Source organism: Zonotrichia albicollis, chromosome 12 (genome assembly GCF_047830755.1).
Source record: "Zonotrichia albicollis isolate bZonAlb1 chromosome 12, bZonAlb1.hap1, whole genome shotgun sequence".
NCBI classification, from domain to species: Eukaryota; Metazoa; Chordata; class Aves; order Passeriformes; family Passerellidae; genus Zonotrichia; species Zonotrichia albicollis.
The window spans coordinates 14,319,422-14,340,502 of NC_133830.1; the positions used below are offsets into that span (position 1 = coordinate 14,319,422).

The 21,081-nt window shown below is 45.2% G+C and overlaps 1 protein-coding gene across 1 annotated transcript; it reads left to right on the forward strand.

The window, feature by feature from the left end:
• The first annotated feature begins 1,172 nt into the window (after positions 1-1,172).
• On the forward strand, positions 1,173-19,219 carry WDR82 (WD repeat domain 82). Its single transcript, XM_074549977.1, has 9 exons — positions 1,173-1,861; positions 6,695-6,792; positions 9,589-9,655; positions 9,845-9,944; positions 12,581-12,697; positions 13,449-13,604; positions 13,729-13,798; positions 15,491-15,633; positions 15,808-19,219. Exons 1-9 carry the CDS (start codon positions 1,701-1,703, stop codon positions 15,835-15,837), a joined length of 942 nt encoding a protein of 313 aa, XP_074406078.1. The 5' UTR covers positions 1,173-1,700; the 3' UTR covers positions 15,838-19,219.
• Positions 19,220-21,081: the final 1,862 nt, after the last annotated feature.

The window sequence follows — 21,081 nt, forward strand, 5'->3', positions numbered from 1 at the left end:
ATATTGCAAACAAGTTTTTAGAGGAGTAAAGATTACTGGGAAATAAAAATGTGCTGAAAATTTTTAGAGGAATAAAGATTACTAGGAAATAAAAATGTGCTGACTGCTGGACTGAAAGTGGGAGGGGAAGGGTGAGAAAGTGATCACAGTGTGCTTCAAAGGAGAGGGAGCTGACTGACACTCCCTGGCCACCTGGGCTGCCCTGAGGCTGTTCCTGCCGCTCCCCAATCTGACGCTGGGCTGCCCTGAGGCTGTTCCTGCCGCTCCCCAATCTGACGCTGGGCTGCCCTGAGGCTGTTCCTGCCGGGCTCTGCCGAGATGCCAGCACAGCCCAAAATCCCCTGTGTTGGAAAAGAACCCTGAGACATCGAGTCCAACCCATGGCCCAGCACCACCGTGCCACCCTGACCCCCTATGGCCACAGCCAGCCTTTCCTGGAACACCTCCATGGACAGTGACCCCACATCCCCCCGTGCAGCCCATTCCAGCGCCTAAGCACCCTTGCTATGAAGAAATTCTTCCTCGTGTCCAACCTAAAACTTCCCTGGCACAGATTGAGGCGGTGTCCTCTCATCCTGTCAGTGGTTATCTGGCCAAGGCCCACCCGGCTACAAGCTCCTTTGGGGGAGCTGTAGAGAGCATAAGGTCACCCCTGAGCCTCCTCTTCTCCAGGGTAAACACCCACAGCTCTCTCAGCCGCTCCTCACATGATGGTGCTCCACACCCTTCCCCAGCTCTGCTGCCCTTCTCTGGACCTGCTCCAGTATTTCAATGTCCTTCCTGAACTGAGGAGCCCAGAACTGGACACTGCACTCAAAGAGTGCCCTCACCAGTGCCCAGGACAGGGAGACAATCACTGCCCTGCTCCTGCCTGCCACACTATGGCTGGTACAGGCCAGGTGCCACTGACCCTCTAGGCCACCCGGGCACGCCTGGGCTCATGTTCAGCCTGCTGCCGACCAGTGTGTTTCTCTCTAGTTTCCACTGGAAACCCCGTAAAACTCCTCAAATCGCCATCACGCGGGGCTGTCCCGCACAGGGCGCGGCCGTTCCGCGCTGCCCGCGGACCCTCACGGCCCACGGCCCGCGGCCCGCCCTGCCCCGCACCGGAAGTGACGCGCTCCCGCCGGGGCGAAGCCATTGCCCGTTTTACGGGATGACGTCATGCCCTCAACCCGGCCCCCAACGCCTCAATCGGCACGGGCGGGTGAGTGGGTGGATGGGTAAATAACGGATAACGAACCCCGGCGCCGCCATAGCCGCTCGACCCTGCCCTGCGCTGCCCTTCCCACCTCAGGCCCCAGGAGCGGCGGGGACGGTGACAGATGCTGGCAATCGCGGCGGGCCGGGAGCGCGCGGGCCTCTGCTCTTCCTGCCACACTCAATATGGCCGCCGGCCACCCCGCCCTCCCCCGTCCCAGCAGCCCCCGCGCCCGCCCCCTCAGCACCCCCCGTTCCCAGTGTGTCCCGCGCGGCCCCGCCGGAGCCGCAAGATGGCGGACACAATGAGGGGGAGCCGCCTCTCCGCGGCCTGACCGCGCCGAGCCCGCCGCCCTCCGCCGGCCCCGCGGCCCCTGAGCGCCTCTCACCGCCGCTGAGCGCCCCGCCCCGCCCGGCCCGGCCGTTCCCGCCGCCGCCCGCAGCCCCGCCCGGCTGCCCTCAGCGCCGCCGCCCTCGCTCAGTGCGGCCCGGCGGGCGGGATGAAGCTGACGGACAACGTGCTGCGGAGTTTCCGCGTGGCCAAGGTCTTCCGCGAGAACTCGGACAAGATCAACTGCTTCGACTTCAGCCCCAACGGCGAGACCGTCATTTCCAGCAGCGACGATGACTCCATCGTTCTCTACGACTGCCAGGAGGGCAAGTGAGTGGCGGGGCTGCGGCCGCGGCCTTCGGGGCTGGGGCAGTGTCTGGGGCACGGGGTGTGAGGGGCCCTGGCGACTGCCCACGGTGGCCTCTGGGGACAAGCTGTGCCCGCACATCTGGCCCCTGAGCTTCAGCTTGAGCTTCTCTATAATTGATTTTCAGCGTAGGTTTCTGAGTAGAGTCCCAGCGGCAGGGATGGCAGCAGCGTGGGGATGCTGCTCTGCGGGTGTACTTGTTATCGTTAGGCTGGAGACAGTGGTGATAATTTCCTCAGTGTAAGCGAAAGTTCACTTCTGTGAGAGCTGAACTGTTGCTAAGTCTAAAGGGTTCAGTCTGGTCACATTTGCAGCGTTGCTGCAAGTATGGAACTGACTTCTCGGGCTTCTCTGGGCTCACGTCTCGCTAATTAGTGGAGATGTGGTTGTTGTGAGCAATGTGCAGATGTGCCCTTTTAATGCCTCATTTGAGTGTAACTTCGTTGCTAAATGCTTTAAGCCAAAAGGTGCAGATAATGTGACTAAACTAAAACAAGAAAAACCTGGTGGTGTTTTCCGTAAAACCCAGTTCCTAAGTGGTGTCTTGGATCGCTGCAGGCAAACGTGGTCCTCTGTGCTTTGAATAATTTTCTCTAGTTGTGTCCTTATCTGTAAAGCACCGTGTGAATTGCCTGTGTCTTTGAACACTGTCTGTTTGGGTGTAATCGATCAGGGTGTTGATTGATTTCTGTTACCTGAGGGTAATGAGTTGAGGGTGTGTTTCTGTTTCTCATTTAACTGTCCGGGTTTATCTTTGTTCTACAATTGATCACATGCTGCTCATCTCGATTTTCGGATAAACCGTCAGAAATCTGCAGAGCACTTGAGATCTGGTGCTCCTGTTCAGCAGACGGAAACCTGCACCAAGGAAGGGCGTTTGTAGTCGGTGAGAGTTGGAACGATTTGAGCCAAACGGTGTCATTATGCCATTAAAGTCTTTCTCTGTACTTTCTCACACTCTGTACAAGTGTGCATTTGTCTGCTTTAAATTCCTGCAGGTTTTAAGTTTTACATGTGCTTATATCCATATAGAGATATATAACTATATCTCAACTAGAGATATAGTTCTGAGGTTGTTGGTTGTTCTTGGTTTTTTTGTAAAGTCAGGGCTGGGAAGCATCACATCCACACAGAACGTGAAAGGAGAAGTGTGTGTGTGATAGGGCAGGGAATAGAAAGGTCAGGGTAGTGCGGGAATGAAAAAGAAATGGCTTGGGAGTGTCAGGAGAGAGATATGTCAGTGTTATATATATTTTCTAGTAATTTTTAGTAAAATTAGGTATTCCTAACCCTCTTGCTTTTCCAAGCAGGCCAAGACATCATACTTGCTGGGAGGAAAGATTTCCTCCTACATATTCTCTTTATTTGTGGCACACCTTTTATATATTATTTTAGACTTCTGTGTAGTTTGATTGCTTTACACATTAAAATTGTTGGCGTTTCCCATCTGGTAGAATGAGCTCTGACATAAAAATATTTAATTTTGATTTCTGTAAGAACAGGTAACTCTATACATATGGATTGTGCCATGGATTGTATCCCAGATCTTAATTATAGACAGTAGTAGCAGGGCTGAGTGATGTTAATGCAGATGGTATTGATTGCTCTTCCCCTTTCAAACATGTAAAGAATGGTTTGATGGGTTGGGAGCCATTTGGCCCTTTCATTCCTATCTCCATCTAATCCTGATGTGCTTTACAGTCAGAGGCTTTGCTTTAAGTTAAATGTAGATCAGTGGTCTTCTGCAGTGCTGCATGGCAGTGAGAGTGGTTTCAAGGTAACTTCTGTGTCAGGATGCAGTTCTCTGGTGGTTATAAAATTTTAAAATTATTTGAAAGCTTCTCATGCACTATCAGCTGGCTTAAAAGTGTAGCTGTGATTTTTAGAGGTGGCTAAGGATGCAGGACACACTTGTTTTCTAACCTGGACAGTTTTACTTTGAATTACTTTGTCACTTGAAATTCATGTGAGGATGATATTTCAGGTCTCTGAGTGATCATTGTTGTGGCAGTTTCAGGCTTATAGTTGGTTTGTTTTTCCTTGTAAATCACAATTTCAAGAGCCTGGAACTCTCACCTGCTTAGATAGAATGGCTAGGTGGAAATGAAATGTGGTTCAGTGTAGGATACCCTGCTTCATCAAATGGCTGAAAATTAATGCCTTTCTCTGTGTAAAAGTGGGAAAATCTGATGTGTCCTCTGTCAATGAGCAGTTCTGCTGGTAGAATTAAAATGCAGCTGTTTGTACTTTAGGAATATCCTCACCTGGTTTGCTCTGTTTTGCCACACCAGAATGAGTTGTTCAGCTCTATGAGAATGTGCCCAGCCCCATCTTGTGGGGTTGGGCACATTCTTCACTTGTGACAGTGTCAGGACAGTTGGGACAGTGCTGTGTAGCCAAGGGCTGACAGGACAGGATTATCTCCTTATCATGTATTGTTCTGGGCTGAGGCAGCTGACAGGAGCATCCAATGATTTTGGTCCTGAAATTCCATTTCTATTTCAAAGTGTGCAAACAACTCAATTGTTACTGAATTTGTAACCCATCCTGCATCACCGCCTCAGCAGGCTGGCTCAGGGGCACGAGAGGCTCCCTGGTGTCTGTTTGGGCTTGAGGAAGGATTGTGAGAGCTGTTGTGTGTTGGATGTTCAGCAGTCCCTGAGGCTGGGAACAGCCTGGCTGCTCATTGGTGACCCTGCAGTGGTAGAAAGGTGCTCCAGAAAGGCTTGGCTTGTGTTTTGGTGTCTCTCGGTTGTGTGTTATTGAAACAAATAAAGTGGCAGATCTGGACTCCTGCTTTACTGTGCTGTTTGCTGGGCACACCCACATTCCTGGTTGTGGTGATGTTTTACCCACAGCAGCAGTGATTCAAACCAAGGCATGAATGATGTTACAGACCTTGCCTGTGTTTTGTTTCATCGTTGTAGCAGATTTGCCCGAGATCTTGTATTTTTCTTTGTCAATATTGTTTTTTTGTAGGTGGGCTGCATAGATTGACCTTGACTTTGGAATTGTTTTAGTGATTGTGATTTGTTGTTTAAAAGTACTTAGTTTTCTTGTTTGTGTTTAAAATAGTTGACTGGCAACAGGTCCTGTGTGCAGTGGCACACTTTTGTTTGTATCAGTTTACATGAAAACTTCACCTTTTGTAGAATACAGAACTCTTTTGCCTTCTTTTTGGTAAATGTACTTTTGTCTGTTGATCTTTATTGTCTCTATGTTAATTCATTCTAAATAGATCTTCTGGGGTTTAAACTTGTAATAGTAAAGGAAAGGCCAAACTAGGCATGGGAGAATCTAATACATATATATTTTGAGATTGGGATTTTTTTTCTTGGTTTGTTGTTGGGTTTTAGTCCCACCAGACTGGTCGACATCAGGTAACTTCAGAAAGCAGTGTGGGGAAATATATCACACATAATGTTAAGAGTGTGTCAGAATTTAAATTAGGTGTTCTTTTTCAATGTGTGGCATGTTTGGATTTGAAGAATGATTTTAAAAAGTGCTGAGTAACTGGGGAAGAATCAGTTGAGATTTGCTCTGTGGTACAGGTGGTGTGTGGCTTTTCACTGCCCTTGCTGGATTGGCTTTCCCTTCATGGGAACTTGTCCCCAACAAATTTGTTTGAAGTCAAAGCCCTCTGGCTTCTGGTGTTTGAGAATTGATATTCAAGAATTAATATCTTGGTTTTGTTTTGATATTTAAAGTCTCCAACTTGTGCTCTTGTTTGGGTGTGTCAGGTTGAGGCTAATGAAGAAGGAGAAAGTCCAGTGTAATAGAAATACCTTGTCTGAGGTGTAGTCTGACAAACTTTTCTCTTGGCATCAGTTTTGGTTTTGAGTGCTCCTGCTGTTTGTTTCTGTTCCCATGCTGTTTGTCTTTGGCTGTGTGGGTAAAATATTTTGTGGGCCTCTGTAATAATCAGAGTTATGAGTTTGGAATAAAAATAGCTCCCAGAAGAGATGGCATTTCTGGTGTTGATCAGTGCCCTCACTGCTGCACTGCCCAGCTCTGAAACCCTCATGCTCCCTCAGCTGGGGATGAAAGGGGAAGGAGGCTGCTGGAGACCTTGCACTGCTCAGGCAGGCACCGCTGCTCTGAGATCCCCTTATGAGGCAGCTGCTTCCAGGCTTACTCTGCAGTTTGAATTTCTAGTGCTAATTTACCTGCTTACCAGACCCCCAGAGATCCAGTTCTGTAGGTTGTGTTTGCTCTCACTAGTATTTTTCATTCTGTTGGAAAATGTTCAATTTCTTTCCCTAAGATTGGATGCAAGTATGATTCTGCAGTGGTTTGGAGAAGTTCTTCTGTTACTCTGTCTGTTAGAGATGGCTGGTGCATAGATGTGTTGGGGTTGGTACCCCATGAACGAGACACCCTGTTCTAGAGTTTGAACTAACAGAGAACAAAGACAAATTATACTCAGCTAAAATAAGCAGCAGATGAATGGGAGATTTGAATGGGCAAGGGCACAGTAAGGCAGGGCTGCTTGCTGTGCTCATTATGGTCGCTCCTCCTCTTTTGGCAGTAGACGTCATAGGAAAAGGACTTTTGGAGGAGACACATGCATTTAGCAGGTGTTACAGAGAGCTCTTCAAGCCTAGGGATGGTTTTGGAGAAGCAACAAGATCCTTGTTTGCAAATAAAATACAAAAGCTTTTCTTTCTTTATATAAAAACATCTGACTTCTTGAAACAGTCATGTAATGCCTCAGTGGGAACAGGCCTTGTTGATGAGAGTTTTGTTTTGAGATTTTTGTTGCAGAGAGTGCAATTATTTCTGCTTCCTCCTGACAGACCAAAGAGGACCCTGTACAGTAAGAAGTATGGAGTGGACCTCATCAGATACACACATGCTGCCAACACTGTTGTGTACAGCTCCAACAAAATAGATGGTAAGTGATGCACTGGAGTGGAGCATATTAATCTCCTTACCCTGCATGTCTGGATAATTAGAGCTAAAGATTTGGGAAAAAGTTATAACAGCTCTTCAGTGATGAGAGCTCTCTCAGAGGCAGAGGAGGGAATTAATGTCCAACACTCATGCCCAGCTTGGGGCTAGTCCTTTGAGCTTCCTTACATGTTCATTCACTGCAGTAACTGAGGGGTTAAACATTGTCAGGGAGATAAAACTCAGGTTTTCCATTGGGCTCTTCACTTGGTGGTGGTGTCAGTGCTGTCATCGGCCTCTGCCCCTTCATTTCCTACGTGAGTGAGGTGGGAGCAGCAGCTGGGCCCGGTGCCGCAGCTGTGCCTGGTGCACACAGCTCAGCTGCAGAGGAAGGAGGGCAGAGCTTCAGGCAGCTCAGCACATCACAGCCCAGGCTGGAGGAGCTCACAGAGCTCAGTCCTGCTTTTGTTCGTTGCAGTCGATGTCTGAGAATTTTGCAGTGACCACATCTCTTAGCACAGCACTTCACAAATGGATTTTAACACTCTGCTTGTAGACTCATAATTTCTGTAGTAGAGGTTTTGGTTTGGTATTTCCTTTGTGCAGGTGAAACTTAACAGTAGAGATGCTGGTGCCTTGTGATGTGTGCTGGGCTACTAAAGGAAATGCAAAGGCTGTGAATTTAGAGAAGATGGAAGTTAAGAGTTAGGAGGTTGGGTTAAACTAGAGCAAGCTGGGCCTGAAACTAGAGGAACAAGGAAGTCTCCCAGAATTGGATTTAATGGTGTAAAAGGTTTAAAAATGTCACAGGAAGCACATGCCTTTTTAGTCTGTTTCAGAACCTACTTATTTTTTAAATTATGTTATTACTATATGTCACATTTTTAATTTGGCTGTTATTAAATTTACAATAAGTAGTAATTAACAATCTAATGAAGCATTTTAATGCCATTTTGAATACTGAGTTTTTGTTTCTAAGCCATGGTAAGCCTTAAGACTTAAATCTTCCTGCTGCAGGGTAGCATTATGGTGAACACTTAATTAGAAGAAAAGAAAAAGAGACAATGTGAGAATGTTTGTTGTTGTTACAAATTGTAACCTTTATAAAACCAGCAGTGTGTTCTGTAGGAGTCCAGGAACTCTGTAGTCCCTAATGCATGTGGTCATGGCAAGGTGCATTGTATTAACCTGTTTTGCAGGTATTGGGAGGGAAAATTACCTCAGGAACATTCTATAGGAATGCTGGTGCTTGTTTGCAAGCTCTTTTCTGTTGAATGTTTTGTTGCTACCAATCTACTTGTGAAGATTTCCTCAAGACCTCTGGAGTTAACTCGTGTTGCCTGATTCCAGGCTGAGGTAGTAGTTTGTACAGTTTGAGGGTCTATGATACCACCCGGTACAGGAGATAACTGTACAGGCCACTGCCTTGCCTGGGACAGAGCCCTGCCAGCAGTGACATCGCAGGGAGCACAACTGCCCTGTGCTTCCTTGTAGCATGGAGCATGGAATTCTGCATGGATACTTCAGGTAATGACACTTCTTGCAGGAAACTGGAGATGAGCCCTAATAGCAGCTTTGGAGCATGTTGGTTCTATCCATTGTGGGATGTGACGCTGGTGTTAGGGATTTCTATTTTGGATAATCACCTCAGGTCGCTTAGAGCTTTTCAGAACTGTCACCAGTACCACATTTCCAGTTCATTCAGGCAGCTTCAGTTTGCTTCTCAAACATTGGAAGGTAGTTTAGACCTCTGATTTCAGCTTGATGAACAACCTCAGGCAACAATGAGAACTTGACAGTTTTTTCACAGACAGAAACTTTTGCTGAATGAGCCTTTCAAAACATTCTGAACACAGTAGCCCCTCTGACTGTCCAAACACCCAGTTCATGTTGCATCCTCTTGGCACATGTTCTTCTGAGTCAAAAGTAAAATGTCCTTGACCCTCAGCAGGACTGGTTGTTCCAGCAGTACAGAGTCTGCACATAAAGATTAAAAAGTAGCTTCTGTCTTGTAATAATTGTTTCCTCTTAGAAGGATTCTTTTAATTTTGGGGAGGAAGTCTCAACAGCATGTTCCAGAATCGTGAGCCACTCTTGCTATGTTCACCTATACTCAGGATAAAATTGGCACTTAAAAAATGTTATGCTACTGCTCTCATCTATTCAATTTATGTTTAAGGGTGCTTGAAGTGCACTGAGCTTTAGACTACTCTGTCCTCTTTTAGAGCTTAGTGCAGAGAAAGTGTGAAGTTGTTGATTGTCAGATTAAACAAAAAGAAGAGAGATTTGCTAATTTTTAATTATCTGATCCTGACTTCAAAGTTGTGGTTTTATCATTAGCTGAGTGCCAGAATTTGTACATTTCCTGTGTACAAATGTGTATGTAGGAAAGAGAGCAATATTCATGCTGCAAAGCAATACAAAGTGGTATCAACTCTGTAAATTTGATACTCTCCGTTTCGTGAGAGCAATGGAATAAAACCTGCTGCTACTTAAATTTTAGCACCTTTGAAATTACCTTGCATAAATCACATGACAGTTATTTTTAAAATGTAACATGACTTCAGACTGTGAGAAGTATCTTTTCCTGTTGCCTAATTTTCAGTTCTGCTTAAGAACTGAGTTGGTTTATGTCTGCTTCAACTTGATTCTCTTTCCAAGTCTTACGTGAAATTAAATTACCAGACTAAAGCACTGTGGTGAGATTACTATTGCTCTTGGGAGCAAGTTGCTATGTGATCTCTTTCAGATAACCTTGGGCTGGTGATATAATGAAGCTTTTGGATTGTTTATGTTTCAGACACAATCCGATACCTCTCCCTGCATGACAACAAATACATTCGCTATTTCCCGGGGCACACAAAAAGGTGAGCTGTGGCCTGGGGACAGGCCAGAAGAAACTGAAATGAGAATGGTGGTGGGCTTGAGTTCATTACAGTTGCTTCATGCTGCTTTTGCTTAGTTCAGTTATGGGTTTTTACACACCTGTTGGGGTGGGTGTTGCTGCATTCACTTCTTTGGTTTGTCTCTGATGCTTGTGGGTTTCTGTATTGCAGGGTGGTTGCTCTTTCAATGTCTCCAGTGGATGATACTTTTATTTCTGGATCTCTGGATAAAACTATTCGTCTCTGGGATCTCCGCTCTCCAAATTGCCAGGTAGGTTATAAAATTCACGTGCGCAATGTGTTGAATTTTCAGTTGAAAGAATAAGAAATGGATGTATGTTTATAACAAACTAAAAGCACTGCCAGAAGCGTGTGCTGCTGATTTAGTGTTGACACGTTCCTGAAGGAGCCCGGGTCAGGAATCTCTGTGCAGAGTGTGTGTGTGTCACATTGTGTAACAGCACTTGCTCTCACCTGTGTCTGCTGGAGAGGCGCTGGGGAGGGCAAGAAATAACACCCACAGCTGATGAAACAGGAGAAGGGCTGGGTGTCATCAGCTTGTTCATCAGGCTGCTACCTTATGCAGAGAGTGTTCTCTCAGGGTTGGCATCCCTCCTGTGTTGAGAATTCATCTTATCTGAGTGTTTGTGTGTCTAAAATTGGTGCCTTGATGCAATTAACTTTGATGAAGAAACTGGTGATCTAAAGTAACACAGCAGCCATATGGTCTGCCACCTCCTTGCATCACCTCTGTTGTTGATCAGAACTGTTTGTGAGCAGGTTTGACTCTATAGCAAGACAGCAAAACTGTTTTTGTTTACTTATTTTTGTAAAATGCTTTACTCTTCTTAGTGGAAGCAGGCTTGTAAGAGCTGAGAAAAATACAAGAACTGGCAGCAGTGGCAAGAATGAAAGTTTAGAAGTAGAATCTCTACCTTTAGTGGTGCTGAGTTGTTTTGTCCTGGTATCTGGGTACACAGTGTTGTGCTCTCATATTTCCCCATCTCTCTGGGACTGTTTTGTTTATGAGAGAGGGCTCCTTGCTTGTTCCAGATGATGGAACTGTTATGAAAGAGAAAGAAAAAAGTTACATTTCTTACCAAATATTTTATCATTGTTCAAACCAAGCCTTTTCTTAATTTTTTCTTAATTCTGCTTTTTTTTGGGAGTATGCCTTTAACTCCAGCAGGTATGTTTCCCTTGGGATGAATCTCCATCTCCAAGTTGCTGCACATGAGACAGGGTTGTAAGTGCAGTAGCCATTCTGTGACTTATGCTAATGCCTGAACTTGTAAGAATGGTAAAACTGGGACTTGTAACTGCAAGCTGCATCCAGCCAAGTTTGGGAAACAGGTGGAGGAAGTGTTACTTGTAGTTTTCAGTTGGTCCGTGAGATGGCAGCCACACTGCCTGGAAATATTCCCGGGAAACCAGAGCTGGCCCACTCACCAGGGCCCTGAGCACTGGCTGAGCTCTCTGCCTCACCTTCAGAGACCACAGGGAAAACTGACCTGTGAGGGAAAGAAGAGAAGCAGTAAAATCTCCAGATTTAACTAAAGGGGAATGCAGAAAGAAATAGAAATGCAGAAACTTGTTAAATGTGTTGTGGATTTAATCAAAGATGGGTTCTTGTTTATGTGCATACAGTTTGTGAAAATGTTTGACATGCACAGACTGGTAGTCAGGATACAGAAGATTACATATTTTGTTGGCTTTTAACAAACTTTCTCAAGTGTTTTCTATGATGTGATTTAAGGAAAAGGTAACATTAGAAATAAGCACTGGTAGTAACCTATCAATTTTAATATATGTGAAAAACACCATTCACTTTTAGTTAAAATTTTAGAAGTTTAATAGTAATGAAAATAGTAATAAAAATTAGGACTATAAGAGACAATAAAAAGCAAAGAATTATGGATGTCCATATGCCTGGCACTCTACCACAAAGCACATCTTGCTAATAAAGGATTACTCCTTAAAAGCAATAGCCTATTGCATATTCATATATCTCATACATGATTCAAACATTCCTTTCAAACCAAGGTGTTTTTGCTTAATTTTGGCTTCCCTCCCCCTTATTGTAAATCAATCTTCTTGGTTCCTCGAAGTCTGAGATTTCCTGATAAGGAAGCAATAATTCTTCTCTTGGGATCTTGGTGTCTGTTGCTGTTATCTCTATCCAGATAGGACAATGTGAAGAATTTCTTGATTATCTTTTCCATTCCTTGAGCTAGTTACAAAAAGTATCTTACATCACAGTTTCTTTTTTAATATTATGCTATAGCCTAAAAACTATGCTTACCACACTACTTAAAGAGATATTAATACAGCACTACTTACAAGAGATTAATACAGCATAACTGTCCAACATAACACATAGAGTATTCATTTTAATATTTACAAAGAGCCTATATTATAATATGTATCTGTAACATATGTAAGGTCTGTTGGCTTCCAGCAGGTATGAGGTTTTATTAAATAGGCATGTAAAGCTCAGCAGTGATATTCCCTTGCTTTCAAAGTACTTTTTTCCCTCTTGTGCAGCCATAAGTGGTGGAGCATTGCTGTTGATGCCAGCAGCAGTGTTTTGTGATGCTGCCTGGTGTGGTTCTTAACACACCCATATGAGCCTCCCTTCTCCGGGGACTTTTGGAGTGCATGACACCTTGAATGGGTTTTTGATTTGTTTTGGTGTAAACTTTGTCACTGAAGCAAATTGGAAGCACTATATGATGGCCTAAAGTTGAGAAAGCTGAGTTCTGAACCCTTGTAAAACCTCAGTATTTACAATTCAAATTAATTTGTTCCATGCCTAGTGTGCTGTCTTGCTCACAGTGGACTCAAGGGGGTGTGGTAGAAATGTGAGCATCAGTCTTGGAAAATAATTCTGGCTATTTCTATTTCTAGGGTTTAATGCATCTCCAAGGGAAGCCAGTGTGTTCTTTTGACCCAGAAGGGTTGATTTTTGCTGCTGGAGTCAATTCTGAAATGGTGAAGCTTTATGATCTCCGTTCTTTTGACAAGGTGAGGTAGCCTGACTTCACTTTTTACAGCTTTGATCTTGCAAGAAGTAATCTAAGCTCAGTGCTCAGAGGCTGGATTTGTGTCCTTGAGTTTGCTGTCTGGGTGCCTCCTTGGCATCCAGAGAGTTCTCATTATGCACACATTTAATGGACAGAGGCACAAATCCTGAGGTACACTTAACCCATGTTCAAGTGCTAACTCTTGAACCTGCTCCAGACTGCAGTTCAGGCTCTTTGTTGTATGGTTTTGGCCTTTCTTTCCTTGCTGCCTGTTCTGGAAGAACACTGGCAAAAGTTGAGCCAGGACTGTCAGAAGGGATGGAAATTTCAAAGGAAACTGTACTGGTGTGGTCAGCTGAACTGAATAAAACCTGAGCATAGTTAGGTCCATGGTTCTCAAAACTCAGATGATGATTACACTGGCTCAAATTCTTTCTCTAACTTCAATAGCAGCCTTGTTCAAAAACCTGTTCCTACCTTAATTTAATTTGTGGTGTTGATTGTGGTGGAATATGAAACTGTTGGATTGAAACAGCCTATTGCTCTCTTTTTTTGTTTTGGAAACTAGATTCATATATTGAAACTTACACATGGAGAGTCACGTTTGACTTAACACTGTCTTTTGGTATCTTGGGGCTAAGGATTTTCTTTTAAAAAATCTGAGCTGTTTTCCTGCACTAAGGTGAAAAGCAGATTCTTGTTAACAGCAGTATGAACAAACAGGCTCCATGTTTCCCATTTTCTGTCTGCAGGGGCCATTTGCCACGTTTAAGATGCAGTATGACCGAACGTGTGAGTGGACAGGCCTGAAGTTCAGCAATGATGGCAAACTCATCCTCATCTCCACCAACGGCGGCTTCATCCGGCTCATCGATGCCTTCAAAGGAGCTGTCTTGCACACGTTTGGGGTGAGCCTGCTGCCTCTGGTAGCTGCTGGAAAACCTGCTGTTAGTTTGGGGAGCAGGTGCCCCTGGGTTGTGAGATTGCTGTGGACACACTCTCTACTACATGTTCTCCTGTTTTGTGCCATAGGGTTATAACAATAGTAAGGCTGTCACGCTGGAGGCATCATTCACACCAGACTCTCAGTTCATCATGATAGGTAAGATAATTCTTGGCAAGAATTTCAGTGCTCTGAAATTAGCCGTGTTATGTAGGGCTAAAGCTGTGTCTGTTGGGAAACAGAAGGTATTTAAATAATACAATGCAGCTGTAAGCTTTCTTTGCACTGACAGTGTTCTGTTTTGTTAGATTGCTCAGTGTTGTCTAGACTGAAATATAAAAAAGCCTGCAAGAAGTCTTTTCTTCTTTTCCTATATATAAATGCTGTTCCAAAATAGATAAGAAACCAGGGAACTGTTGTAGTGTGGGAAAACTGGTCACACAGTTTGTTAGTGGTCCTCTCCCTGTGGCTAGGGCACCCTCATGTGCTGCCTCACAGCATTTTGTGGCTGTGTTGTGGCCATCCCCTGATGACCAAAGCACATAGTTGTGCTTGGGAGACTGGTCTTGTAGCTTGGTACACTTGTACAGGGCTGCTCTCACTGGTGACATTCTGGGGCTGCTGCAGTTTGTTCATGTGGCTCTTGTAAACCCCTGTGTCTGTGGAACAAGTTCTTAACCCTTGATGGAAGCTGTAGGCATCAGTCTGGTGGCTCCCAGTGTATGATTCACCTGGCCCTCTGCAAGTTGGACTCCTGAGGGAGGCAGGTGGCAAAAATCAGCATGAAACTCCTGCACAGGCTGGTGCTGCACCTTGGGCACCCCACAATGAGCACTTCAGTCCCCTGCTGCACAGCAGGACCTTTGGACACAAGTCAGATGAGTCTGTATGGTGCTGCCCCATCCTAGATCTTTATCTTATTTCTGTGGCTGATATACCAAATATGTTTAACCTAGTGGCAATTTGATATCCAGATCCTCATTTTTCCTGTATGAGTGATGGTCTTGGCAAAAGTCCCTTTCTTTTGTTCTGGCTGAGAACTTCCTGATTGCAGAGAAGACGGGTCGGGTTTTTGTTTAGTTTGTCTCTGGAGAGCACTTTATTGCACATATTTACCTTCCTGTTGTGCTCTTCCAAATTAAAGCAGTAGTAGAAGTTCCAAACCACTTATTCCTGTTCAGTTTTTCCACATGGTTAAGTTGCAACTTGTGCTTCTTAATTTTTTCCTGAAAGGCTACAGACATAAATACAGAAGAAGAAAATGCTTTGCATTTTTATTGAGAATCCTATTTAAAATGAGTCTAAAGCAGAACTGAATTAAAATTTTCTAAGTTCTCAGCCTCAGAGTTTGAAAAATGTAATTTTAAAGTGAAAAACTTGTTCCATTATAGTAATGTGGAGAGTCGATATCTCCATGGGAGCTTCTGATATTTGGCTTAGTGCATTGAAATCTGGTTCCCTTCCATGGTGAAAGCTTAGGCTTGATTCTGTGCCCACTGAGTGAGACACTTACCTGTGTCTGAACTGAGAACTTGTGTGAACAATGACTCTTTCCCCAGCACTTGGCCTCTGCACATTGGTGCAGGTTGGCCAGGGTCTCTCCTCTGCAGCTAGAGGTGTCAGGTCTCCTTTCCTACTGGGTGACAGTAGTTAACATCTTTGCCTGAAGAGTGTTTCAACTCTCTGATGTTTTGTACCTGCCCTTGTGGCACTTGGAGAACTCTAAAGGTTGTATTATGAAGTTGAGACCTGCCTGTTCCTAAAGTTCTGACAGAAAAAAAAAGTTCTTTCTTTCCTCTGCTGACATCTCCAGTGCATCTTGCATATCTTGTTTTCCACTCCTACCTTCAGGTTCAGAGGATGGGAAGATCCATGTTTGGAATGGAGAAAGTGGGATGAAGGTGGCTGTCCTAGATGGAAAACACACAGGTCCTATAACCTGTCTGCAGTTCAATCCAAAATTCATGACTTTTGCTAGTGCATGTTCCAATATGGTAAGGAAATGGGCATTAACTTCCTCTGAGCTCCATGAGGTGCTGACCCTTCAGAGATGAATCTGAGAAGGCTCAGTGCCTCTCGTGTGCTTGCAGAAGGCGGCAGCTCCTACAGGATGCTGTAGGAGAGATTTGTGTTCTGCTATCAAAAGATGTTTCTTTCCTCCTCTCTAGGCCTTCTGGTTGCCAACTATCGACGATTAACTCGTGCGCTGCGGCCGCTGTGGATGGCTCCGTACTGCTAACAGCAGCACGTCACTGCAAGCATAGTTCTGGAATTGCCTCCATCTCCTAGACTGTTCTTGCTCCTGTGTATTTTCCATGTCTTACCTTTATCTACAGCATTCCGTTGGGAGGACTGCTCCTCTTGGCCTCCTGGCACGCTCCAGAAGCAGTATGCTACAAGTTCTTACCTTCCAGGCCCAGCAGGCTTTAGCCTAAGATGGAACTGACACAGTGTCATTTCTTAGAGCCCTGAAGTCTGTTTTATCTACAAAATGTTTGTGGCATTTTTTAAAGCTGTAATTATGTGTTTTCCTGCTGTAAATGCACAAGGCTATTGATGTTCCAATGTGGAGCGTGCAGTTCCTTTCCATAAGTGCATGTTTTTAACGTCTGGGATCTCTGGTTTCACTGCAGTCCACAGATGCAAATACTTCTGTGCCAAATGTGAACACTGACAGTTTTCAACGGCAGATGCTGGATTCTCTTGCAGTGGAACATGCACCAGAAGTGTGGGTAGCTGTGAACGTACCTCATACATCTTCTCATCCTTTTTTTTGGCTATTTAGTGTGCAGCTGCACAGGTTTCATCCACTGTCAGAGATTGCCAAAGCCTCACTGCTGTTTGCTGTGTCAACATCCTGGAGGTGCAGACAGCACTGCTGAGGTCCAGCCAGTGTCCCGAGCAATAAAGGAGTCTGTCAGCAGAAGATGGAGAAACCACACTGAGACTGAAAGCACAGTCTGCCTGTGTATCTTCCTTATGTACCATCTTGGCTGATCCTACTTGTAAATATCATGGGGTGGGTGGGTAGTGGGAATGGGCCATATTTTTTTACTTTTAGATATAAAAGAATATGATGTGGGCCAGTAATGTGAGGTGTCTAGGCTGTTTACTTTCACCGATGCAGTTTTCTGCCCCTGGTTTGTAAATAAGCTCCATGAAATTCATCCCACAGCAGGCTTAGACTGGTATCCCTTTGTTGGTAAAACTGATGTAGGTAGTCCATCACACAGCTTGGCACTGATCTGCAGGTTTTTGGTGATAGTTCCAAAAGAGCCATGCATCCTTTGTCAGATGGTGTCTTCAGAAATGAATTTTAAAATCTTAGGCGTGACTGTGTTGACTCTGCTTTGCTGTGGCCCTGCTCCAAGGAATGCCCCTGCAGAGTGATGGGGAGGGACATGATCTCCTGCCTCAGGGGCTTGTAGCACTGAAAAGCTGGCTGGCTGGTCTTCAAGCCCAGTTCCAGGATTTTTTTCCTGAAATGCTGCTTCAATGGAATGCATTCACCAGCAAGCTGGGACAGGCTTGGCAAAAATGTAGTGTTCACTGTATTTTTGCCTTTCCAAACACACTTGGGGTTGTGCTTGGGAAGTCTGTTCTTTCCCTTGCCCAGCCACATGTGCTTCCCTGCTCATAAATATGAAAAGCTGGCAAGGTGACAAGGCAGTAACAGGCGTATTCTCTCTGCTCTCCAGGGCCACTCCATACTGGCAAACCATGCTGGAGCATTTTCCTTAGGTCAGTTTCCTGATGTTCCCCTGTTACAGCAAAGTTCATCTCAGCTGTATACGGTTCACATCATGACTCCCTGGAAAAGTAAATGCCTTGTAGAACAGCTGCTTCTGGTTTGCTGTTTCTTGCCTTTGTTTTTGCCCAGGGAAAGGTGCTGTGCTCAGAGCTGGGGACAGGCACTGAGCATTTTTGTGCTGCTGGGTGGGTTCAGGTTGCAGCACTTGGCTGTGGCAGTGCAGGAGCTGTGCCCACACGGGGCAGGCTCACACTGTCTGTGCTGTGGTTGTGGCTCTGCTGCTGCTGCTGCCACATGGGGCATTTCTAAGCACAGCTGTGCCGTGTGAGTTGGCCATCCTCCAGCAGGGTGATGGATGCTTTCCCTCTGCCACACAGGCCTGCTGCTGGAGATGCAGATGAGAGGTTCATGCCACCCCTCTCCTGTGCTGTCCCACCGTTGCCTATAAATAAAACTGGCCTGTGCAAAGGGAGGTGGTTTTGTCGGGCCTCAGTCACTTTAACTCAGCAGTGTTGCATTTCAGGCTGTTTGGTGCTATTTTACCTTCGTTGGTATTTGCAGTGCTTTGTAAAATACAAATATTTGGGGTTTGTAGTGTGTTTTAACGGTCAAACTTGAGCGTCCAGTAGTAAATTATCTTTGAGGTTTTTCAAGTCTTTTGCCTGAGGAAGTGAACAGATACCCTCTGGCCATATTCCTTGTTACTTTTGACAGGGAAGCATTTGCAAGTCTTTTATTCTATAGAAGCTCTCTGTTAATGTGGTTTTGAGCGCTTGTCTAGAGGTTGTTGTTCAGCTCTCTTCTGCTTGCAGTGTTGTAAAACATGGTGTGTTGTGGCATGGAATGTTGAAGGAAAAGGGAACCAGAGGAGTGGTTTAGGAGGATGCACACACAAGCACATCAGTGGCTTTCTGGAGTGAAGAGGGATGTTCAGGCTCATACAGTAGTTCTCCATTCAGGGTGGCAGCTGAGCACCTTCCCAGGGCCCACTGCCACCCAGGGAGGCAGAGACAGCTCTGTTGATGTAGCATGGAGTGCTTTCCATCTGGCTTTAAAAGAGGGGAATGTGCCAAGTGTTGTCAGGGAACATGAGGATTGTGTGTTTCAGACAGTTGGACAGGAAAGGTGAATAAGCTTTTAGCTTTCAGCTTCTACATGCTTCTCTAGGAGTCCCAGGGCTGCAGTTCCTGTGTTCTTTAGGGCTGCCAGCTAATGAGAAACAGATCTGATGAAAAACAGCCTTCCCAGGTCTGACAGAGTGGCCAAGCAGCAAACAGCATTCCCCCTCCAAATCTGACATGTAAATCCTCCCCATGTTCTTTGGGATGAATTAAGGAGCTTTCTTCAGAACAAGGGGGAAATGAGACTCAAGAGCCCACCTCTAAGTGAGCAGTGTGGTGGCTGAGCACATCTGCCTGGGCTGTAGGAGATTTCAGGTGGAATTCTCCAAGTCAGTCTTGAAAGATTTTTTTATTCCTTTATTGAAGCTCGCAGGTCCTGGATTTGTGCCCCAGTCCCTTTGTGCTTTGGAGGGTGCAGGAGCGATTGAGTGACACATTTGGAAGCAGCAGGGTATTTTTTTCCAATGCCTCTTGGCTATTTTAGCACTTTAAGAGACTTCACCTTGGTTTTGGGTCAGGGGCAGGAACCTGGTGAGCCTTTCACAAACTGGTCTCTGTGGTCGTGAGCTGCTCTAGGGAGTTGGACTCCTCGGTGGTATCTGCCAGTGAGTGTAAATACATAAAGTCAAATTATGCTTTGTCACAAAATACTACCTATGTGGAGAATTCAATGTTGTGGCTGTGACCAATAAATATTTTGTAGAGAGACCACTTGAGTGCTGTAAATTCTGCGTTTGTCCAGTCTGATACAACTTGCTGGTTTCTTAAAGGGGGAATGTTAAACTCATCCATTTTTTAAAATCTCCCTTTGTTTTGCAGAGTCAGAAATTCTTTAGTGGAAATTGTGGTTATTTGAAGTTACCCCTCCATAAATTGCCCATTTTAAGAGGGTTTTTTTGCCTATGAATGTATCAGCATAGGGAAGCCTTGTGACAGCTACTTATGGAGCTATGGTGCCTTAGGTAAAGAGGTGTTCACAGCAGCCTGTGGTCTGAGCTCTTTCTCAGCAAGGTGAGAAAATAACTTCCTGAATTTGGGTGACAGGAATCTTGGGTAATTACAGTTAGTGCATATAAATGTGTTACAGCTACTGGAGGGAGGACAGCAGCCAGTATCATTACCATGGCTGAATCCTCATGTGCATTGTTTTCAGGTCAAAGTTAAGAGGAGGGAAGGAGAAAAATGTTTTTTATTCTACCCCTTGCCTAAATCATGAGCAGATAACTAAGAAGGCTGGCCCATTCCTGGGGGGAATTTCCTCCCACTGCTGGAAATAATCTTTCAACACCAAGCCCTGGCAGCAGTTCTAGTAAGGGGATGCTTCTGGTGACAAGCAAAGACAAATTAAAAGCAAGAACTCCCCAGTGATTTTCTGAGGCTGTTTTCCTCCAGCCCAGATCTATGTAAAACCCCCAGCAGGAATAACACCACAGTAAGATGCATGGGATAAAAACAAAGTACTTTTATTTGGACTTTCATCCTTGCAGAAACTTAAACACACACTGGGGTTTGGCTGCTTCTCTAGGGAATCCTGGAACCTGTGTAATGAATAATGAAACTTGGGGAGGTGGGAAGCTTGTCCAGACCTGAATTTGCCTGGCTAATAAACAGGTTAGGAAGCAGATCCTCAGAGTTTAAGACAACTCTGGCATGTCTGCTGCACTGTGTTTCTGCTGGAATAAGTGCTTGAAATTCAGCACTGCAGACAAATTGCAACAAACTGGTTTTATTTTACTTGGAGCTCTTCTACTTAATCAGCTGATGCACTGAACACCTTGGTTCTCATGAGTGCTACTGCTACAAAACCTACTTTGCTATCAGAAATTACCTGATTAGAGAAAGTGTCAGCAAGTGTGGAATAAGGTTTGTTAGAAATCTGTACACTGTGTTACTAACACACTTCAGTGTTCTTAAATAAGAGTAAGGCACACATCTTTGCACAGGAGCCTTCTGTACCCCAGGGTGAAGCTTCACCTGGCTACATCCTCTGGGTTTGAGGTGCTGCCTACAAATGGCAGCTGGCTCTGGGCTACTGCTCCAGCATTCCCATGCCACAGGCAGGGCTGTGCCCAGTGCTGTCTTGGCAGCAGCTCCCAGGTTTTCAGCACATCTCACATTACAGCAAATGGATACGAGAGATGCTTTAGCTTATGCATCCAGTTCAGCTTAGTTCAAGTCTGATTAAAAGCCAGCTCTTCAGACTGGCTGGATCTCAATTGATCCTTATTGTTCAGTGTTAAAAAGGGAGAGGGATCAGTAGAAACGTGGATCTGAGTGTCACTGTACCGCAAAGATCTTAGGAAAAGTGCCCTTTGGTGTGCATGGCCCCCTTTGCAGGTTCTCCTTGGTCCAGCAATGAGAAAGGGGAGTCATTTGTTTCCCACTGTGCTTCTCTTGCATGTTGTTAAGGAGCTAATCTTGTTCATCCTGTGCCAAGTGGTGGCTGTGCAGTTCAGGTCCCACTGCAAATGGGTTTGCTGGAAGAGCAGCAGAAGTTCCTCAGTCTCTAGAGGCTGATGCAGAATGGCACCAGAGTAAGGGAACACAGAGATGCTGTGTCATCCTGACAG

Excerpts from the sequence above, each read along its gene's own strand:
- WDR82 (XM_074549977.1), top strand. The coding sequence starts at position 1,701 with ATGAAGCTGACGGACAACGTGCTGCGGAGTTTCCGCGTGGCCAAGGTC. Across the intron at positions 6,793-9,588 it reads CAGCTCCAACAAAATAGATG|ACACAATCCGATACCTCTCC; the intron begins GTAAGTGATGCA and ends TTTATGTTTCAG. Across the intron at positions 13,799-15,490 it reads CTCTCAGTTCATCATGATAG|GTTCAGAGGATGGGAAGATC; the intron begins GTAAGATAATTC and ends TCCTACCTTCAG.